The sequence below is a fragment of the Procambarus clarkii genome, chromosome 31 (assembly GCF_040958095.1).
Source record: "Procambarus clarkii isolate CNS0578487 chromosome 31, FALCON_Pclarkii_2.0, whole genome shotgun sequence".
NCBI lineage: Eukaryota > Metazoa > Arthropoda > Malacostraca > Decapoda > Cambaridae > Procambarus > Procambarus clarkii.
Window position 1 is genome coordinate 29,296,067 of NC_091180.1, and position 16,815 is coordinate 29,312,881.

General features: G+C 46.7%; 1 protein-coding gene across 3 annotated transcripts; it reads left to right on the forward strand.

Annotated features, from left to right (window-relative positions):
* The first annotated feature begins 23 nt into the window (after positions 1-23).
* LOC123758788 (uncharacterized) lies at positions 24-13,943 on the forward strand. 3 transcript variants are annotated; one of them, XM_045743478.2, is made up of 7 exons: positions 24-218; positions 2,696-2,867; positions 3,031-3,395; positions 10,720-10,882; positions 11,714-11,811; positions 12,764-12,871; positions 13,034-13,943. In XM_045743478.2, exons 2-7 carry the CDS (start codon positions 2,696-2,698, stop codon positions 13,631-13,633), a joined length of 1,506 nt encoding a protein of 501 aa, XP_045599434.2. In that variant the 5' UTR covers positions 24-218; the 3' UTR covers positions 13,634-13,943. The 3 variants fall into 3 exon arrangements, with proteins under 3 accessions (XP_045599434.2, XP_069190742.1, XP_069190743.1); XM_069334641.1 differs by lacking the exon at positions 24-218 and adding an exon at positions 295-315; XM_069334642.1 differs by lacking the exon at positions 24-218 and adding an exon at positions 295-315 and having other exon boundaries at positions 11,701-11,811; positions 13,034-13,195.
* The last annotated feature ends 2,872 nt before the right edge of the window (positions 13,944-16,815 follow it).

Genomic DNA, 16,815 nt, shown 5'->3' on the forward strand with positions numbered 1-16,815 from the left:
CCATCTGTGGACCGCGTGAGGTACTCAACAGGTGTCGAGGCAACATTAGTGGTGTTATACCCAAGAGCAGGAGCTCGCCGCCAGGTTATTGTGTCTAGACTGGCTGCGTTACGGCAAGTGGTCTTCACCATCCGGGGTGAACGTATAGTGTAAGGACGCTTGGAGGCCAGACATAGACACGTCCATAGAAGGCGAGACACAGACACGAAACAACAGAGGTAAACAGCTAGGTAACTTCAGTAACAGTCTGGCGGTAATAGGTAACGCCGTCCAGCTGGCTTTGTGTTGTGGTTGTCGTCTTCAGGGAAGATGACCGTGAGCAACAAAACACATTGCTTACCTGGTGATGTAACCTCGTGTTTGTGGACAACTGAGCATTGCTAGAGGCGATATAGGGCTTGTCAACATTGTCTTGTGGAATGATAAATTGTTTGAGACGTTGACACAGGTGTTAGATTATCAGTCATCCTTGACCAGTTAAGTCATTATTATGAACATAAGAATTTAGGAAACTGCAAAAGTCCAATTGGTCCGTACGTGGCAGTTCCTATTTATATCTACCCAAACTCATTCCTATGTCTAACCTACGCTTGAAGCAATCGAGGGATTCCACGTGTACCCGGTAATCTAACATTTATGCTTAGAATTTTGGCTTGAAATTCCTAAATCTGATTGCGTAAAAGATCTGGGGGGGGGGGGGGGTCATGATGAGCAAGACTTTAAATACCATCCAGCTGATGTATTGTTACTACTAATATTACCTACTCTCTGAACCTTACATTTTGTCATCATGAAACTACTACCAATCTTTCGACTAGTTTTTAAGCCTATCAGAGCTTTTAGAGTGATTTAGAGCATTTCATCCACAAATACATTCAAAGTATACAAGGTAGTGTAGGTGCAGGGGATGTATAAAATGAAGCCACTAATATGCAGTGTTTTGGGCAAACTTGAAATAATTCGGAAAATATTTGTTTTTGTCGACCAATTTTCGTATTGTCTGCCAATTTACAAATATTACTAAACCCTGACTCCAAATTATATATAATATATATATATATAATTTTATATAATATATATATGGTAAACAAGATGGCCCATGAGTCGTTAGGCGCACTACTTGCACAGCCCGTCGTCCTAAGGTTTCGTAACGTAAAGAAACTGTCGTACTAAAGTGATGGACTTGTTCAGCTTGGCACCCCGTCAATACCGTAAATCTCAAATTTTTGTGTTGACTCTTGTGACACTGTTAGTAAATTAGTTAATTAAGAGACGGTAATAAGGTTGCATGATATATCATTGTAAAGGCTTGATGGTTAAATGATTGTCAGATCATCAGTTATAGCATGCCCATCAGGGCTCCTGAGGCGGTGCTTGGATGTAATTAAATTTGTAGCTGGACTGTACTCGACTAGTTGTGCTTGAGCTTCGGCTCTTGGGTTCCACCTCTAGACTGTCAATCTACTAGTGACTTAATCAAACTAGAAATGATTTAAAAATCAAGGGACCCAGAATGTGGAATGACCTTCCCAATTATGTTAACTGTACCACTCCCAACCAGTTTAAGATAAAAACTAAGTACTACCTAATTAACTCCATGTAACCTACCTCACCCCCAAAATGTCAACCCATGTCTTCTATTTTTAAAAAAGGCTATCTGTTGACCAAATTGTATTTTTGCTGTTTTTCTGCTGTTCCCCCCCCCCCCCTTTTTTTTCCTCAACACAATTTATACTTTAATCTCAATTAGTATTAAGTTTTAGTCTTAGTGTTTTTCCTGCCCGAAACGCTTTGCGTAATAGTGGCTTTAGGCATTGTATGTACTAGCTTTATCTATAAATCCATCAACGTTTTATCTCGCCTTGTATGTATGTACTTTACCTGAATAAATATTTGATTTGATTTGGTGTACAGGTGCCAGAGCTTATTGAGTAGTATCATATCTACATTTGAAACTATAGTCTGCCTCCAGACTTTCAAGGCAGTCATATTTAGAGATTTTTGCCTCTGAGTAAGTCCTTGTTTCTCTTATCAACTGGCAACGACTTAAATTTTCTGTATATGAAACTGGCAAGTAGGCTTAGGCTAACACTAATTCCTATGTGACTTTCTTGCCACAGCCTAGTAATTAGATTTGTATATAATGTTTGACTATGTATTAACAATCCGGTACATTCAGGTAAATTACCCATCCCACAGAAGAGCCACTCTAGTGGCCTCGTGGACAGGAAGCTGATGGCTTGGTAGCGGTCTCTTTCCCCCACTCCCATTTGTCTCTATTTTAAAGCTGGATTTTACATTTTAAGTTTTGGCATTTGCGGTTTAGGCGGGTAGGCGGTACCAAGGGTTTATAACCCAGTGGGTGAAAAAGTTTTCCATCCTACATTGTGGCTTGAACTTGAAACCGTTGATCCTTGTTTGTTACATCTGGCTGTTTGAAGCCGCCAAGATCAGTTTTCCAAATTCGGTTTTAAGTTTCGGTGAGATCAGCCCTGTCATGTCAAGTTTGCAGTGTTAGCTCCGTGTCCCTCAACAGTTCCTGGTAAGAGAGTAGACTTAGTTTTGGAATATTAGCTCTTGATATATATACTGCAGTTCCTCAAATAAAGGGTAGTATCCCATTGCTGTGTGTACCCAAGATTGTTAATATAAACAAATTGAACAGTATTGCTTCTCAAGTGTTGTATTTCATCAGATGGAGGCGTGCAGGTGGTGGATGGGTGTGGCGGGAGTGGTGGTGGGGGTGGCCACCTTCGGAACTGTGGTTGGGACGGCCTGCTGGCATATGGCCTACGAGGAAGCCTCGCTACAGGCCGCAGCCAGGGAACAACGCATACTAGACCTTCTCACTGAAAACTTCAGGCAACGTAAGCTAGGAAGTTGGTCTGGTGCTGCTAATATTTAATTATATTGTTTGTATTTGAGGCCCCTCTCTACAGGTGGCCTTAATCTAGTAATGCTTTGACTAGCGATGGTCATGTACACGTGGCCGTTTTGAAAGAACTTAGTTTTGTTTTCCTACTTCCATAGACATAACGTCGCTAACAGAGCAGCTTGAAGAAAGAAACACATTGGTCACGAAGCTTCTAAACAACGACACATCATCTCCATTGCCACAACCAATTGGTTCAGAGTATCGGCCGGCGCGGGGCGCACATCCACAGCTGGCTGACGCTCCAGATGATATAAACACGAGGTCTCTGTCGACGCACAACAGCCCGTCTCCAGCTGTGCTGCAGCAGAGTCATACAAAGCAGACACAGACTGTGGTGATTGGTGTCTTGGGTTCCCTGACCCTTTCGGTGACGAGTGTGTTGGATGCCTGGATGGAACTTCAGCAAAGTGATCCCATCAGCCGTGACGTACGTCTGGTATTATCGCCATGTCTGACCCGGGTAAGGGCTCCCTCTCAAAGTTGGTAATGTTGGCTTGAAAAGGTTTATTTTAAGCTTATATTAACCAGTAACGTGAACAATTGAGATAATTACACAAGAGATTTTGTTTTGGTGCAAGAAATGTGGCATGTACCAACAAGTACACCTCGAGCAGACTGGAGTGCCGGAAGACTTCTTCAGGGTATAGTCTTCTACGGTAGTTCCTGGCATAGAGGGGGAGAACTCGTAATAAGTGACCAAGAAAAATATAGAATGTCAAATTAAAGATAACTGGGTATAGTGAAGGTCTGAGGAAAGTGCTTTGTGCTGAAGGCTAGACAAGGGTGGCTGGAGAGGCTACTCCGGCCACCGTGGGAGGCTGCTACTTTTTGCAGCAGATCAGTAGGCTCGGGTATGTAAGTATTGTTTATACATATATGTATGTTAGTTATGAGCCTCTTGTTTGTATCCGACATTGTATAACTTTCATCACCCCCTACCAAGAGAGACAACAACACTACTTTCCTGCCCCATGGGAGATCACTCCTTTCCAAATTATTGTCCCTCCCCCTTTCCCACCCAAGAAGCTGATTAAAGAACAAGCCTTGCTTCGACAAGAAGCAAAGTACAATGCCTTAAGCCAAATTGATACTTTAGTTAGAGAGTAGTCCCTTTCCCAGATTATTTACACTGATTGTGGCTCCATGGTGGGTGTGAGGGCACATTCGTGAAAAAGTTTTTTCCTCGTTTTCATGGCTGATGTTTCCCTTGTTCCTTCTCGGGCTCGGGGGCTTGGTCGCCCACCCCACGAGTTGGACTGTGTTGGCAGACCAAGCCCTGTAGCCCCTGCTGCACTGGGCCCCGACGACCTGACTACTCCCCCCCCCCCCCCCCAGTTATCCTCCCTCTGCGGTAGGGTCGAGTCCCCAGCCCCCAGTGGTGACCACCTCGTCCCCTGGCACGGCTTCGTCTCTCATTGTGACTACTGCACCTTTTACCCCCTCTGGGGGTTCTCAACGCCGTCCCCCCCACGGCCACACTCGCACGATCTCTTCCAGTAATAGTACTTACAATGCCTTGTTTGGTTCCGCTACGTGGGCTAAATACTTTGATCTCCTCCATCTGGATTCTACTCCGCCTGACGATTTCTCCCTCCATAAACACCTTGTTGATTAGGTAGATGCCTGTTACTTTTAACTCCACCAGTTACGGTACACGTGTCGTCGCTGCTCCTTCTCAGGATGCAGCTACTCGCTTAGCCGCTTTGTCCTGCATTGGAGAGACCCTTGTTCGGGGTCTCCAAAAACTCTCGATTAAATGCCAGTGTTGGCACTGTTCTCCTCCCACACCATGTTGCAACTGGTGTTCGGGACCTCAAAGATTGCCATGACGATATTAAACATATCCTCGAAGCCCAAGGCCATTCTGTCCTCCAGGTTGACACGTTTACTCGACCCCCTCGTGGTCGTCGCAGTCAGCCCCTTCGAGTTGTAAAAATCACCTTTGATAGTAGGGCCCTTCCGCTCTCTATTATTCTTGCTGGTGCCAGATGCTCCGTTCAGGAGTACATTCCCTCTCCTAGACTTTGCAATAAGTGTTGGAAGTTCGGGCACGGTGTCCTCAAATGCACCAGTATTGTGTATCTGTGCCCCTTGTGTGGGGACGATAGTCATTCCAAGTCCAAGTGCACTTCTCCCCAGGCTCGCTGCCTCAATTGCGGTGAAGCCCACCCTACCTTCTCACGCTCGTGTATGCACTATAAACTCGAGGAAGCCGTCCTCAACTTGAAGCACCGTGATCGTCTGTCTTTTCCTGAAGTGAGACGCAAAGTTTGTCGTCTCGCCCCTTTCGCGGGCGTCTCCTACGCTTGCGTGTTGCGTTCTACCTCTCCTCGACCTTCCCATCTTCCTCAGTCTCTCAACCGTTTCCAGGCCTTAAACCCGACCACACCCACCACCTCCTTCCCTATTCCTTTGCCTCCTGTCCCGGATAGTCTCCCTCTCGGTTCTCCATCTGGGATTTTCCCCCTTCTTACCCAGTCCGCCATATCTCCTTTATCTTCTTCCCCATCTCCCCCCACTCTTTCTTCCCGACCCTCCCCCCAGTCTCTTGACCCTCCACGCCACCTGTCTGTCCAGGCTGATATCCATCATCCTCCCAGCAACCTTCGTGTTGTTCGCTCTCGTTCCTCTTCTCCTGCTGAGACCATTGAGTCTGTCGCCCGGTACGTTGTTACTGGAACGCCTGTCTCTGAGTCAGAAACGTAAGCCTGGCTCCTCTCCTCCTTCCTCTCCAGCGGGTAAGAAGGTTTTGCTTTCTTCCTCACCCCTTCCCTCTGACTGTCACTACATCCCCTCCCATTTTAGTGGTCATACCCCGTCTCTGATATGGAGGTTTCTTCCGCCCCCGATTCCCTCTGTTGCTGCCCTTCCTGAAGTGCACTCTCTGATTTCTGCCCCCCCCCTTCCTCCAACTGTCCTTGCCTGCCCCTCTCAGTTGTCTCCTCCTCCTCCGGACCCCGTCAGCCCGCCTCTGGTCTGTTCTCTCGCTCCCTTCCCTCTCTTCTTACTAAGTTTACCCATGCCCCCTAACCCTGATTTTTGTCGACCCTGATCCTGAGATTCTTTAATAAATTGTGTTCCTCTTTACCTTTCTTTCTTGTTATCTGTTACTGTCTTTTCTCTTTGATAATGTCTATTCTTCAGTGGAATATTCGTGGATTTTATGCCAACTTCCATGAACAACAACTTCTAATTACACAGTTTACACCACTTTGTCTCCAGGAACCAATGCTTGGTGCTCGTCCTGGTCACTTTCCTGGTTATTCCTTTCTTTCTCCCCCCCCCCGCCCCACAGCTCTTGCTGGGGCCCATAACTCTACTGCTCTCTTAATTCGTTCTGATATTCCCTTCGTCCCTCCACTTCCGTCCCCTACACCTATCCATTGTTCTGCTGCCCGTGTTTTTGTGGGTAAATGGTATACAGTCTGTTCCGTTTATCTCCCTCCAAATGTCCCTCTTTCCCTTCCTGATCTTATGCATCTCCTGGACTCCTTGCCAGAGCTGGTGCTCTCTTTGGGTGATTTAAACTGTCGACAATTTCCTCTGGGGTGGTGTTCTGACACACACCCGAGGCCATCTTCTCGAACCGTTTGTCCTTGCTTCTTCTCTATCTCTTCTGAATTCTGGTGAGCCCACTCGTGTGGACTCTCGAACTCTCACCCTTTCCTGTCTTGATCTTTCTCTCTGCTCGTCGTCCATTTACTTAGATTTCACGTGGCAGGTTCTTGACCTCCATAAGTGATCATTTCCCCATCCTCGTTTCCTTTTTCTTTCCACCCTCCCCTTTCCTTCCCTAAGTGGCAGTTTGCCAAGGCTGACTGGTGCCTATTCACCCTCCGTGCTACTCTCTCTGACCTCTCCTCTCTGCCTCTTCCTCGCGCCCTCCTTTTTTATGACAGTCTTCAACGCTGCCCTCCGCTCTATCCCTCGCTCTTCCTCCCGGGGCACACGGAAGTGTTACCTGGTGGAATGCGGACTGTGCTCTGGCTGTCCGCTGTAAGCGTGCAGCCTGGAAAAAACACCGCCGCCGGCAGACGTCTGATTCTTTTATTGTGTTTCGGAAGGCGGTGGCCCGAAGGACCATCCGTACAGCTAAACGTGAGAGTTGGAAATCTTATGTTTCCACCATTACGTCCGATACTCCTCTACCGCAGATCTGGAAGAAAATCCGCAAGATTGTGGGCAAGTTCGTTCCAGATGTCTCGCTGGTTCTCCACCTCCGTGGAACTCTTGTGGTGAATCCAGTGAAGGTCGCAGCCGAACTGGGTTCCCACTTTCCTTCCGTTAGCTCTGGTTCTCATCTTCCTCAATCCTTCCTTCTTCGTAAGCCTGTTCTTGAATCTTCTCCTTTAGATTTCCACACTCGTCTCCGTCTTCCCTATAACGATCCTTTCTCTCTTTCTGAACTTCAGTCTGCCTTGGCCCTCTGCGGATCTACGGCAGCGGGCTCGGATGACGTTCATTATGAGATGCTTCGCCATCTCCCTCCGTGCACGTCTCGGTATTTACTGAATCTGTATAACTAGGTCTGGGAGTCGTCGTCCGTCCCTGGAGACTGGCTCGATGCCGTTGTACTCCCTATTTGGAAACCAGGGAGTCTCAGTACGTCCCCTAAGGACTTCCACCCTATTGCTCTCACGAGTTGTTTGCAAACTGTTTGAGCGTATGGTAACTGTCCATCTGATGTGGTTCTTGGAACACCATCACCACCTCTCTCCTTCTCAATTTGGTTTTCGCAAGTGCCGCAGCACGACTCGTGTCCTGGTGAACTTGGTCTATATTCGTACTGCTTTTGCTGCAAAGACCTCCGTTGTTGCTGTCCTTTTTGACCTGGAAAAGGCTTATGACACGACTTGGAGATACCATATTCTGTCCCAACTTCATTTTTTTGGCCTTCGTGGTAATCTCCCTCTCTTCCTTCAAAGCTTTCTCTTGTCGTACCTTTCGAGTCAGGCTTGGTGCCACTCTCTCTGCCTCTTTTCGGCAGTATGAAGGTGTGCCCCAAGGTAGTGTTCTGAGTACTACTATTTTTCTGGTTGCCCTCAATGATCTTCTTTCCTCCCTTCCTTCTGGCATCTTCTCCGCTCTTTATGTTGACGACCTTACTCTTTGCTGTCGGGGCGATGATTCGCCTCTCCTTCAACGGCGGCTTCAACTTGCGATTGATGCCGTGTCATCTTGGGCCACCAATCAGGGCTTCAAGTTCTCTACTACTAAGACTTGTGCCATGACTTTTACTCGGAAGCGGGTCGTTCTTCGTCCCTCTTTGTCACTTTATGGTCATCCCCTTGAGTACAAAGATTCCACGAAGATTTTGGGGTTATTCTTTGACACTCGTTTGTCTTGGTCGCCCCATGTCTCTTGCCTCCGTGTTGAATGCTCTAAGGCCCTTAACCTACTTAGTTTTGTCCCATACTTCTTGGGGAGCGGATAGGCGCACGCTCCTCTATTTGCATTCCTCTCTCGTCCTGTCTAAGCTCGATTATGGTTGCCCTGCATACTCTTCTGCTTCTCCTTCTACTCATCGTCGTCTTGATCCTTTGCACCATACTGGGTTGCGCCTCAGCTCTGGTGCTTTTCGTTCAGCTTCTATCCTCAGCTTGTACGCTGACATTGGCTTTCTCTCCAGGATCTCCGTGATCGCTACAGTCTTCGCTATCTTGCGCGATCCTTACAGCATCCTCACTCTCGCCTCTTATCATGCTTTGACTTTTACCCCTCCTGTAGTTCCTGTTCCTCTTCACCACCTTCCTCTTTCTGTCCGTTTGTCTCGCTTAAGATTCTTTTTCGGTTCGTATTACTAATGTTTCTCCTCGTATTGTTCCATCCTTGCCCCCGTGGAGGGCCCCCCTTCCCAAATTTTGTACTTCTCTGACCCGCATCACTAAAGCTTTTGCCCCTCCTACAGTTCTGAAACACCTTCCTTGAGCACTTTTCTTCTCCTACTACGTTCCCATCTTCACCGACGGGTCAAAGTCTGCTGACGGTGTGGGCTACTGTTGTTTTTCCTGATCACACTTATGTGTCGCCTTCCTCTGGAGGCTAGCATCTTCACAGCAGAACTCTATGCTATTCTCTCTGCTCTTCGTCTCCTGCTTTCCCGGTGTCAATCCTCCTTCGTGGTGGTAGTTGACTCTTAGTGCCCTCATGGCTTTAGGGTCCTTTAATCCGGTCCACCCGGTGGTCATAGAGATTCAATATTGGCTGTTTCTTGTCTCCAGTAAATTTAAGTCGGTTGCGTTTTGCTGGGTTCCCAGCCATGTTAGCGTCTCTTTAAATGAGTGCGGATGCTGCCGCTAAGGACGCTATCCGCACTTGTCCCATCTCCCATAAAGGTATTCCTTACTCCAACTGTTATTCATGCCTCCATCCTTGCCCGCTGGCAGAGTTGTTGGTCTTCTGTTATTGGTAACAAACTGCGTACTCTTAAGTCGTGTGTCCCAGTGGCCTTCCTCCTGCCACCGTAACCGGCGGTGGGAAACGGCTCTGGCTAGGTTACATATTGGCCATACCCGTTTAACTCACGGTCGCTTAATGGAGCGCCATCCTGCTCCTTATTGTCCAAATTGCATAGTCCTTCTTACGGTCGTACATATCCTTGTTGAATGTCCTGACGTCCAGGACGAGCGTGTGTCTTGTTTTCCGACCGCCCCTCCCGGTCGCTTGTCCCTCGATAGAATTCTTGGCGACTCTGATACTTTTGATATCGTTCACCTTATGCGTTTTTGTTCTCGTATTGGCATCCTTGGTGATATTTAGCGCCCTCTGATTATCCCGCACATTTGATGGTGCTACATAGCCTTCCCGGTTTGGTGCCTTCTATTGATAATTACTTGCTTACTTCCCAATCATGTTAGACTGTACACCTCTCAACCAGTTTAAGATAAAAACTAAGCACTACCTAATAAACTCCCTGTAACCTACCTTACCCCTATAATGTCAACCCATGTCTGTTATTTTTAAACAATACTGTTTGTCGACCAAATTGTATTTGTGCTGTTTTTCTGCCATGTTCCCCCCTTTTTTATTTTTATATTGTCTCAACACACTTTATACTGTAATCTCAATTAGTATTAAGTTTGTCTTTAGTGTTTTTCCTGCCCGAAACGCTTTGCGTAATAGTGGATTTAGGCATTGTATGTACTAGCTCTATAAATTCAGCAATATTTGTATCACCCCTTGTATGTATGTACTTTACCTGAATAAACATTTGAATTTTGAATTTGATTTGTATTGGCAACATAAATACGGAGCCTTTTCAGGTTTGTGCAAATTCAATAGTACTAATTTCTTTCTAATTATCTCTTACGTCGATATATGTACGAAGGCAGAGATGGTTACTATAAGTACTATCTAAACAAGAGGATGGGCTGTTATAAAGTACATCAGGTGCAACAATTTATAAATGTTCTTAATAATTGATTTAGAAGACTATTTCACAGAGACAGTCGATGGATATATTAGATATATAAAATGAGTGTTAACGGGTGAAGAATAAAATACAGTGGGTGGAAACGGTCTGAGGGTGGAACCAAAAAGTGTAAATCGGGAAAATGATTCTTCTCAACTCTGTTCTTAATGGTTCACTTCACCTCCAAAGCTGGCTGCCACTGAAAAATTTTCCTTGTTTAATAATTCAATGTCCTATCTTTATTAGTGTACAAAAGTGCCCCAATACTTGTTTACATGTGTTTACCAAACTTGCCTCCAGGAGGTAGTGTACATCACACTTTGCTCGTATTGGTTCCACTGCTAAATTAACACTTAGTTTCTTCATCCCTCAGGAGACCCTGGTGGAAGACGTGGCGCGGTTATATCAAGACTTGGGTGTGCAAGTCTTTCTTGACGACCCCACTACTGACGAAGTAGGCCAGTTGGCAGATTGGGCGGCTAGTAGGCCATCACCCCGCTGGCCTGTCGTCTTTGTCCTGCCTTCAACCCCACCAGGTAATGAGATTGTCCTCGCCTCCATCAGATGTGGGGATATCCGGGTGTTACCCGTCGCCTCAGGCCAGGGGCAGTACTGCTGTCCTTGATCACTGGCGCACGCGGGCTCGCTCACCACAGTAAGCCACAAAGCAGGCTTTGCCCACAGATTTAACAAATCAATATAGCATATTAGGATTGTCCTGAACATGTCGGTTGTTGGTGAAGGAGATAACATCCTTTAACTGCAAAGTAGCAATATTGTCAGAACTCCACCCCGAAAAGGATTGTAAACAGACGAGTCCTGGGGCGTGTTAAAGCTATAGTGCCTGAACGGCTCTCTTGGTTATGATAAACCACAGTTTCACCATAAATAATGCTGCATAATCTTCCCGGCTTGACACCGACTTTTGAAAATTGCTTCACCACATTGTAGGTGCAGGTTAGGTTCCCACTCGGGCAAAAATACGTTTAAAATTTCCAGGAACATGTCTAAAGATATAATATTGTATCATTTATATATTTTTTGTAGTTTGAAATTTATTGTGATATTTTGAATGTTGAGCTTCCCGTGTTGTTGGAGGACAGGTGGTAGTCACACACGTCCTGTAATATAAGAAAAGCACTCTTGGCACAGTGTCTTATTAACAAGTCTGTCCTCCAGAGCACAAGGGTATGGAGATTAAATGTATTTGGCTTTAAGATGCTTGAACTTGTTTACAAAAGAAGAATTACATAATTTAAATATTCATCCATAATTAGGAATAGTATAAATGAAAATGGTCTCAAATGTCAAATTTGCATTGTGGACAAAATTAAATTAATTTGTGGATGAAAAGTGTTTTCGTCCAGCCTGGAAGACGTTGGAGAGGAAAGATCTGGAGAAAGACTTGGCGGTGGTGGCGGCGAGACCCTCGCTTCTCCTGCACCTCCTGGTCACCCTCCACCAGGTCAGTCCTTGGCGCCACCAGTTGTCCACATCACTTATTTTTCCAGAGTATCAAGTTATCAGACACGTCTCCACAGACGCTTCTTGAAGTGCAAATTAAAGGATTCTTTGTGATATAATTATTCCTCCCCTTTTGTTCTCGAGCGCTCAGGGGTGGAGGGAAGAACCTCTGAAAATTCTGGTTCATCTTGCACGGGTGAGAGCTGTCTGCTGGCACCGTGGTTTCTGATGTGTTAGGTCCCGTGATCATCTCCATACTCGCTCTCCCGCTGCCATGTGGATTCCATAGTTAATCCCGAATTATAGATTGAGGTTCTCTGTAGTTTCAGTGCTTCGTAATAATGCATTTTCTGAGGTTGAGGGGGAATAGGGTGATGGGGGGGGGGGGGGGGAAAGGGTGGGAAGAGGTACCCCTTTTCTAGTTGACTATTATATTCGCACGGGTTCGAAATAGTGTTCATATGATGCATGTTTAGACTAATCATAGACGAATAAGATCAGTAGATACACAAGTTATTGGAATTAAAATTTGGTTAAATTTTGTAGGTTTTCTTTACACACAGCATCTCTTGTTATTGAAACTCTCTCCCTGATGAATTAAAAAATTTGTCCAGCCCACTCTGTTCAAAAGTAAAACAAAAAGTTCCTAATTTCAGCCTCGGTTACCTACCTCGTGCTTCAAAAGCTATCATTAACTTGTACTACCCACTTCCCCAATATTAGTACTCAAGGCGTGTATCCTTACTAGTGTAATCGCCTCTGTCAACTTGTATAAAAAAATAACTACAATATAAAACAATGTACCTTTTCATCTTGCCTGATATATTACATTAAGGAACTGCCCGAAACGCTGTGCGTGTTAGTGGCTTTGCGTGAATGTACAAATACCAATCTTATGTAATCTCATCAACCCATTGTACCTTATTGTGAATAAATAAATAAATTGTGTGCAGATACGAGCGGAAGGGTTAGTGGGCGTGTTGCCGCTGGTGGAGGTGGGCGGCGGGCCTCGCTCCCTCGCTGGACTCTTCTCTCTCTGGAACCTGGACCTTGGTGTCCATGTATGTCCACCTACACCACACTCTTCCTACAGGGACTTCTGAGTGTGTGCACTATGTTAATGCAGATAAGATGTAATATGTGTAAATTAACACGTAGGGTCGGGAAGATCAGTATTTTTAGATATCACTTTATTTCTATTATTAATTGTAATATTTTTACAGGTCATGGATGTAGTTCACTATAGCCTTTCAACCCCCATAGAAGACATTGTTGACACTGCCGATGCTATTCTGCAGTCGTTTGCAAGTGACAGGGTTGGTGTGCTTGTAGCCTCAGGCCCCAGACTGCTAGAGTTGGCTGTTGCTGCTGCTGGTCACCGTCTCTCAAAAATGCCTTGGTTTGTGATGGCTAAAAACTTGGTTGTAGATTTGCTTAATACGGAACAAGTTAATCTGAGATCCCTAGATCTGAATATTGTAGAGTATAAAGAGTCTTCGCACAACGTGAATAATATGAATATATATAACACTTTGGTTTCTGCTATCCATTTTGGATATACGCTTAAAAGGGACAGGAACTCCTCCCTGACTGAAGTCATGAAGGACGTGACTGGAACCAACTGGACAGGACTTACTGGGTCATCTGAAAACCTTCTCAGTTTCAAAGGCACCTACCTTTGCCTTAAAACAAAGACTAATTCAACAGAGGTTATAGACGTACTCTCTCGCCAGTCCTACATTACCCTCCAATCTCTCTCGCCACGTACATACATTCTCGATCTGAATGAGAAATACATTAAAGTTGTAGACACCATTCACTGACAATTACTTTCGCGTGTCAAAAGGGAATAACTAGCGTGTAGGCAGTAGTAGGTAGTCCCTTAACTGTGTTCCATTCTTGGCTTCCTTTTCCACGAGCGTCTGGACTAAAGGAACACTTGCCACCTGTTACTTGGCTGCAGCCTACACTCGCCTCTATTGAACCACACTTTCAGGCCCGCTTCTATCCAAGACGGCTAACGGTGAACAATGTTGAGTCGATGACTCAGCCTCTTGTTAAATCAGTTTTGTTTTATCAATTAATCTTTTTTAATCAGTTTTAATTATGAACAATAAAATTTTACTATTTTACTATTTTTCTTTTTTGTGCAAAAAATTCCTCCATTATTGCCTTGATACGTACTTTGATGGGTGGGGGCGTAGAGGTCAAGAATGTGAACATGAACTCGTCTAGGTTGTTCTATAAGAGGCCAAAATTCTTAATTATGGTAATAATTAGCCTTAATGAGTCAATTTAACTTGTGGTCAATTTGTTTCTATATTGTACACTTGGTGTTACTGAACCCCTCCCTGTCCGGCTCGTTGATGCCGTGAGGGGGCTTGGTGGGCGGCTGCCGGAATGTGAGGCTCCATGGGCCAGTCCTCTGTTCTTTTGTGGCCTAATGCTCCTGCTGCTGTCCTCGCAAATTTTGCCAGACACCTTTTCCTCTTTTTTCTCTCTTCCCCCCTCCCCCCTCACTAACTAACCCCCTCTTCTCCTTTCTGATACATAAAACATACACACATCATTGACTGATTGTCATTTCCCGCTGACCTTGTGCCTGTTTTGTTCATTCTTTTGTTTTGACACCCGGGTGTTTGAGGAGGCGTACTCTTGCACCCGTAGAACTGTAGTACCCAACTTAGAGAGCGTGGGTAGCCTTTTATTGTCAATCCTCCTTTCGTCACTGAACCAGATCTCGACGGACTGACGGTTCTTAGGTGGCGTTTGTGGGGCATGTACCCAAGACGCACCCCTAGGGGGCCCCGGCATGATCGGCGATAGGTTCTTGTTGGGTGTCCTGCCTCTAATTGTGGTAGATTCGTGAATGAAAGTGTTACTTCTCGTCTGTCTGTAAATGTTCCTCTTGTACCCTCTCAGGCTTGTGGGGTGGGCGACCAGGCCTCCGAGTTGGACTATGTTGGAAGACCGGGCTCTGTAGCCCCCACTGCATTGGGCCCCGACCTTGCTCCTCCTTTGACCCTCCTGCCTACTCCCCTCGGCTCCCCTCACTCTTCTGTGGTTGGGTCGAGCCACAAGCCCCCCAGTGGTAACCACCTCGTCCCCTGGCACGGCTCAAGTCTCGTGGTAACTACTGCGCCTTTTACCCTCCCCCCCCCTCTTTCTCTTTCTTTCTTTCTTCCTCTTTCTTTTTCTTTCTCCTTTGTCTGTCTTTCGTGTTGATTCCGTAGATGCCTCTATTACCTTCAACCCCACCCGTCTCTGTACACGTGTCGTTGCTGCTCCTTATCAGGATGCGGCCTCCCGCGTGGCTGCCTTATCCTGCCTTGGTGAAAACCCTGTTCGGGTTTCCAAGAACGCTCGGCTGAATGCCAGTGTTGGCACTATTCTCTTCCCGCCCCATGTTGCAACCAGTGTTCAGAATCTACAGAACTGCCACGATGATATTCAGCATATCCTCGAAGCCCAGGGCCATTCTGTCCTCCAGGTAGACACGTTTACTCGTCCCCCTCGTGGTTGTCGCCATCAGCCCCTTCGAGTTGTGAAGATTACCTTTGATGGTAGGATCCTTCTGCCCTCTGTCAGTCTTGCTGGTGCCAGGTGCTCTAGCCAGGATTTCATTCCCTCTCTTCGGCTCTATAATAAGTGCTAGAGGCTTGGGCATGGAGTCCTACGCTGCTTCAGTACTCTCTCTCTCTGTCCTGTGTGTGGGGACGAGGGTCACTCTAAGTCGGAGTGCACTACTCCCCAAGCTCGCTGCCTCAATTGCGGTGAGGCCCACCCTACCTTTTCCCGTGCGTGTATACATTACAATTCGCTTGAGGCAGCTGTCCTCAACTTGAAGCACTGAGAGCGTTTGTCTTTTCTCGAGGCGAGGCGCAAAGTTCGCAGTCTCCCACCTTATGCTAACGTCTCTTATGCTCTCGTGTTGCGCTCTTCCTCTCCTCGTCCTTCCCACCTTCCTCAGACTTAAACCCTGACACACCCACCACCCTCTCTTCTGTTCCTTTGAGTTCTGTCCTGAAGGGTACCCCCTCCTGGTCCTCTGTCTGGGGTTCCCCTTCTTTCTACCCGGTCTGTCATGTCTCCTGTCTTCCTCGTCTCCCCCCGATCCTTCTCCTCCATCAATTGGCTCTCCACGCTGCCTGTCGGTATGGGCTGATGTCCATCGCTCTCCCAACGGCCGTCGTGTATGCTCTCGTTCTGCTTCTCCTATTGAGACGCTAGAATCTGTTACTGGGACGCCTGTCTCTCCGAGTCAGAAGCGTAAGCTTGGCTCCTCTCCTTCCTTCCTCCCCGGCGGGTAAAAAGGCTTCGCTTCCTTCCTCGGATTCTCTCACTCCATCCCCTACCGTTTCGGTGGTTACGTCCCCTGTTCCTACTATGGAGGTCTCTTTGGCCCCTGCTTCCTCTCGGTTGCTGCCCTTGCTGAGGTGCACTCTCTGGGTTCTGCCCCTCCTGCTGCTGTCCTTGACCCTCGGTTATCCCCCCTCTTCCTCCTGCGGACCCTACTCGTCCGCCCCTGGTCGGTCCTCCAGCTTCCTTCCCTCCTTTAATCAGTTTACCCATGGCCCCCTAACCCTGACTTCGCTGACCCTGATCCTGCGTTTCTTAAAGGTGAAAAGGGAACACAGCACGTTAGTTTCTTCGTTGTTCTCTGTTGCTGTCCTTTCTCCTTGTCGATGTCTAGTCTATTCTTCAGTAGAGTGTTCGTGGTTATTACGCCAATTTCTTTGAACTCCAACTTCTGATTTCGCAGTTTTCGCCCCTTTGTGTCTGTCACCAGAAGCCGATGCTTGGTGCTTGTCCTGGTCGCTTTCGTGGCTATTACTTTCTCTCTTCCCCCCCCCCCCCCCCCACCAGCTGTTGCTGGAGCTCCTAACTCTTCTGTTCTCTTGATTCGCTCTGCCCCCGTGGAGAGTCCCCCTTCTGCAGTTTTGTACATCCTTAACTTGCATTACTAAAGCTTTTACCCTTCCTACGGCTCTAAAATGTGTGTTCC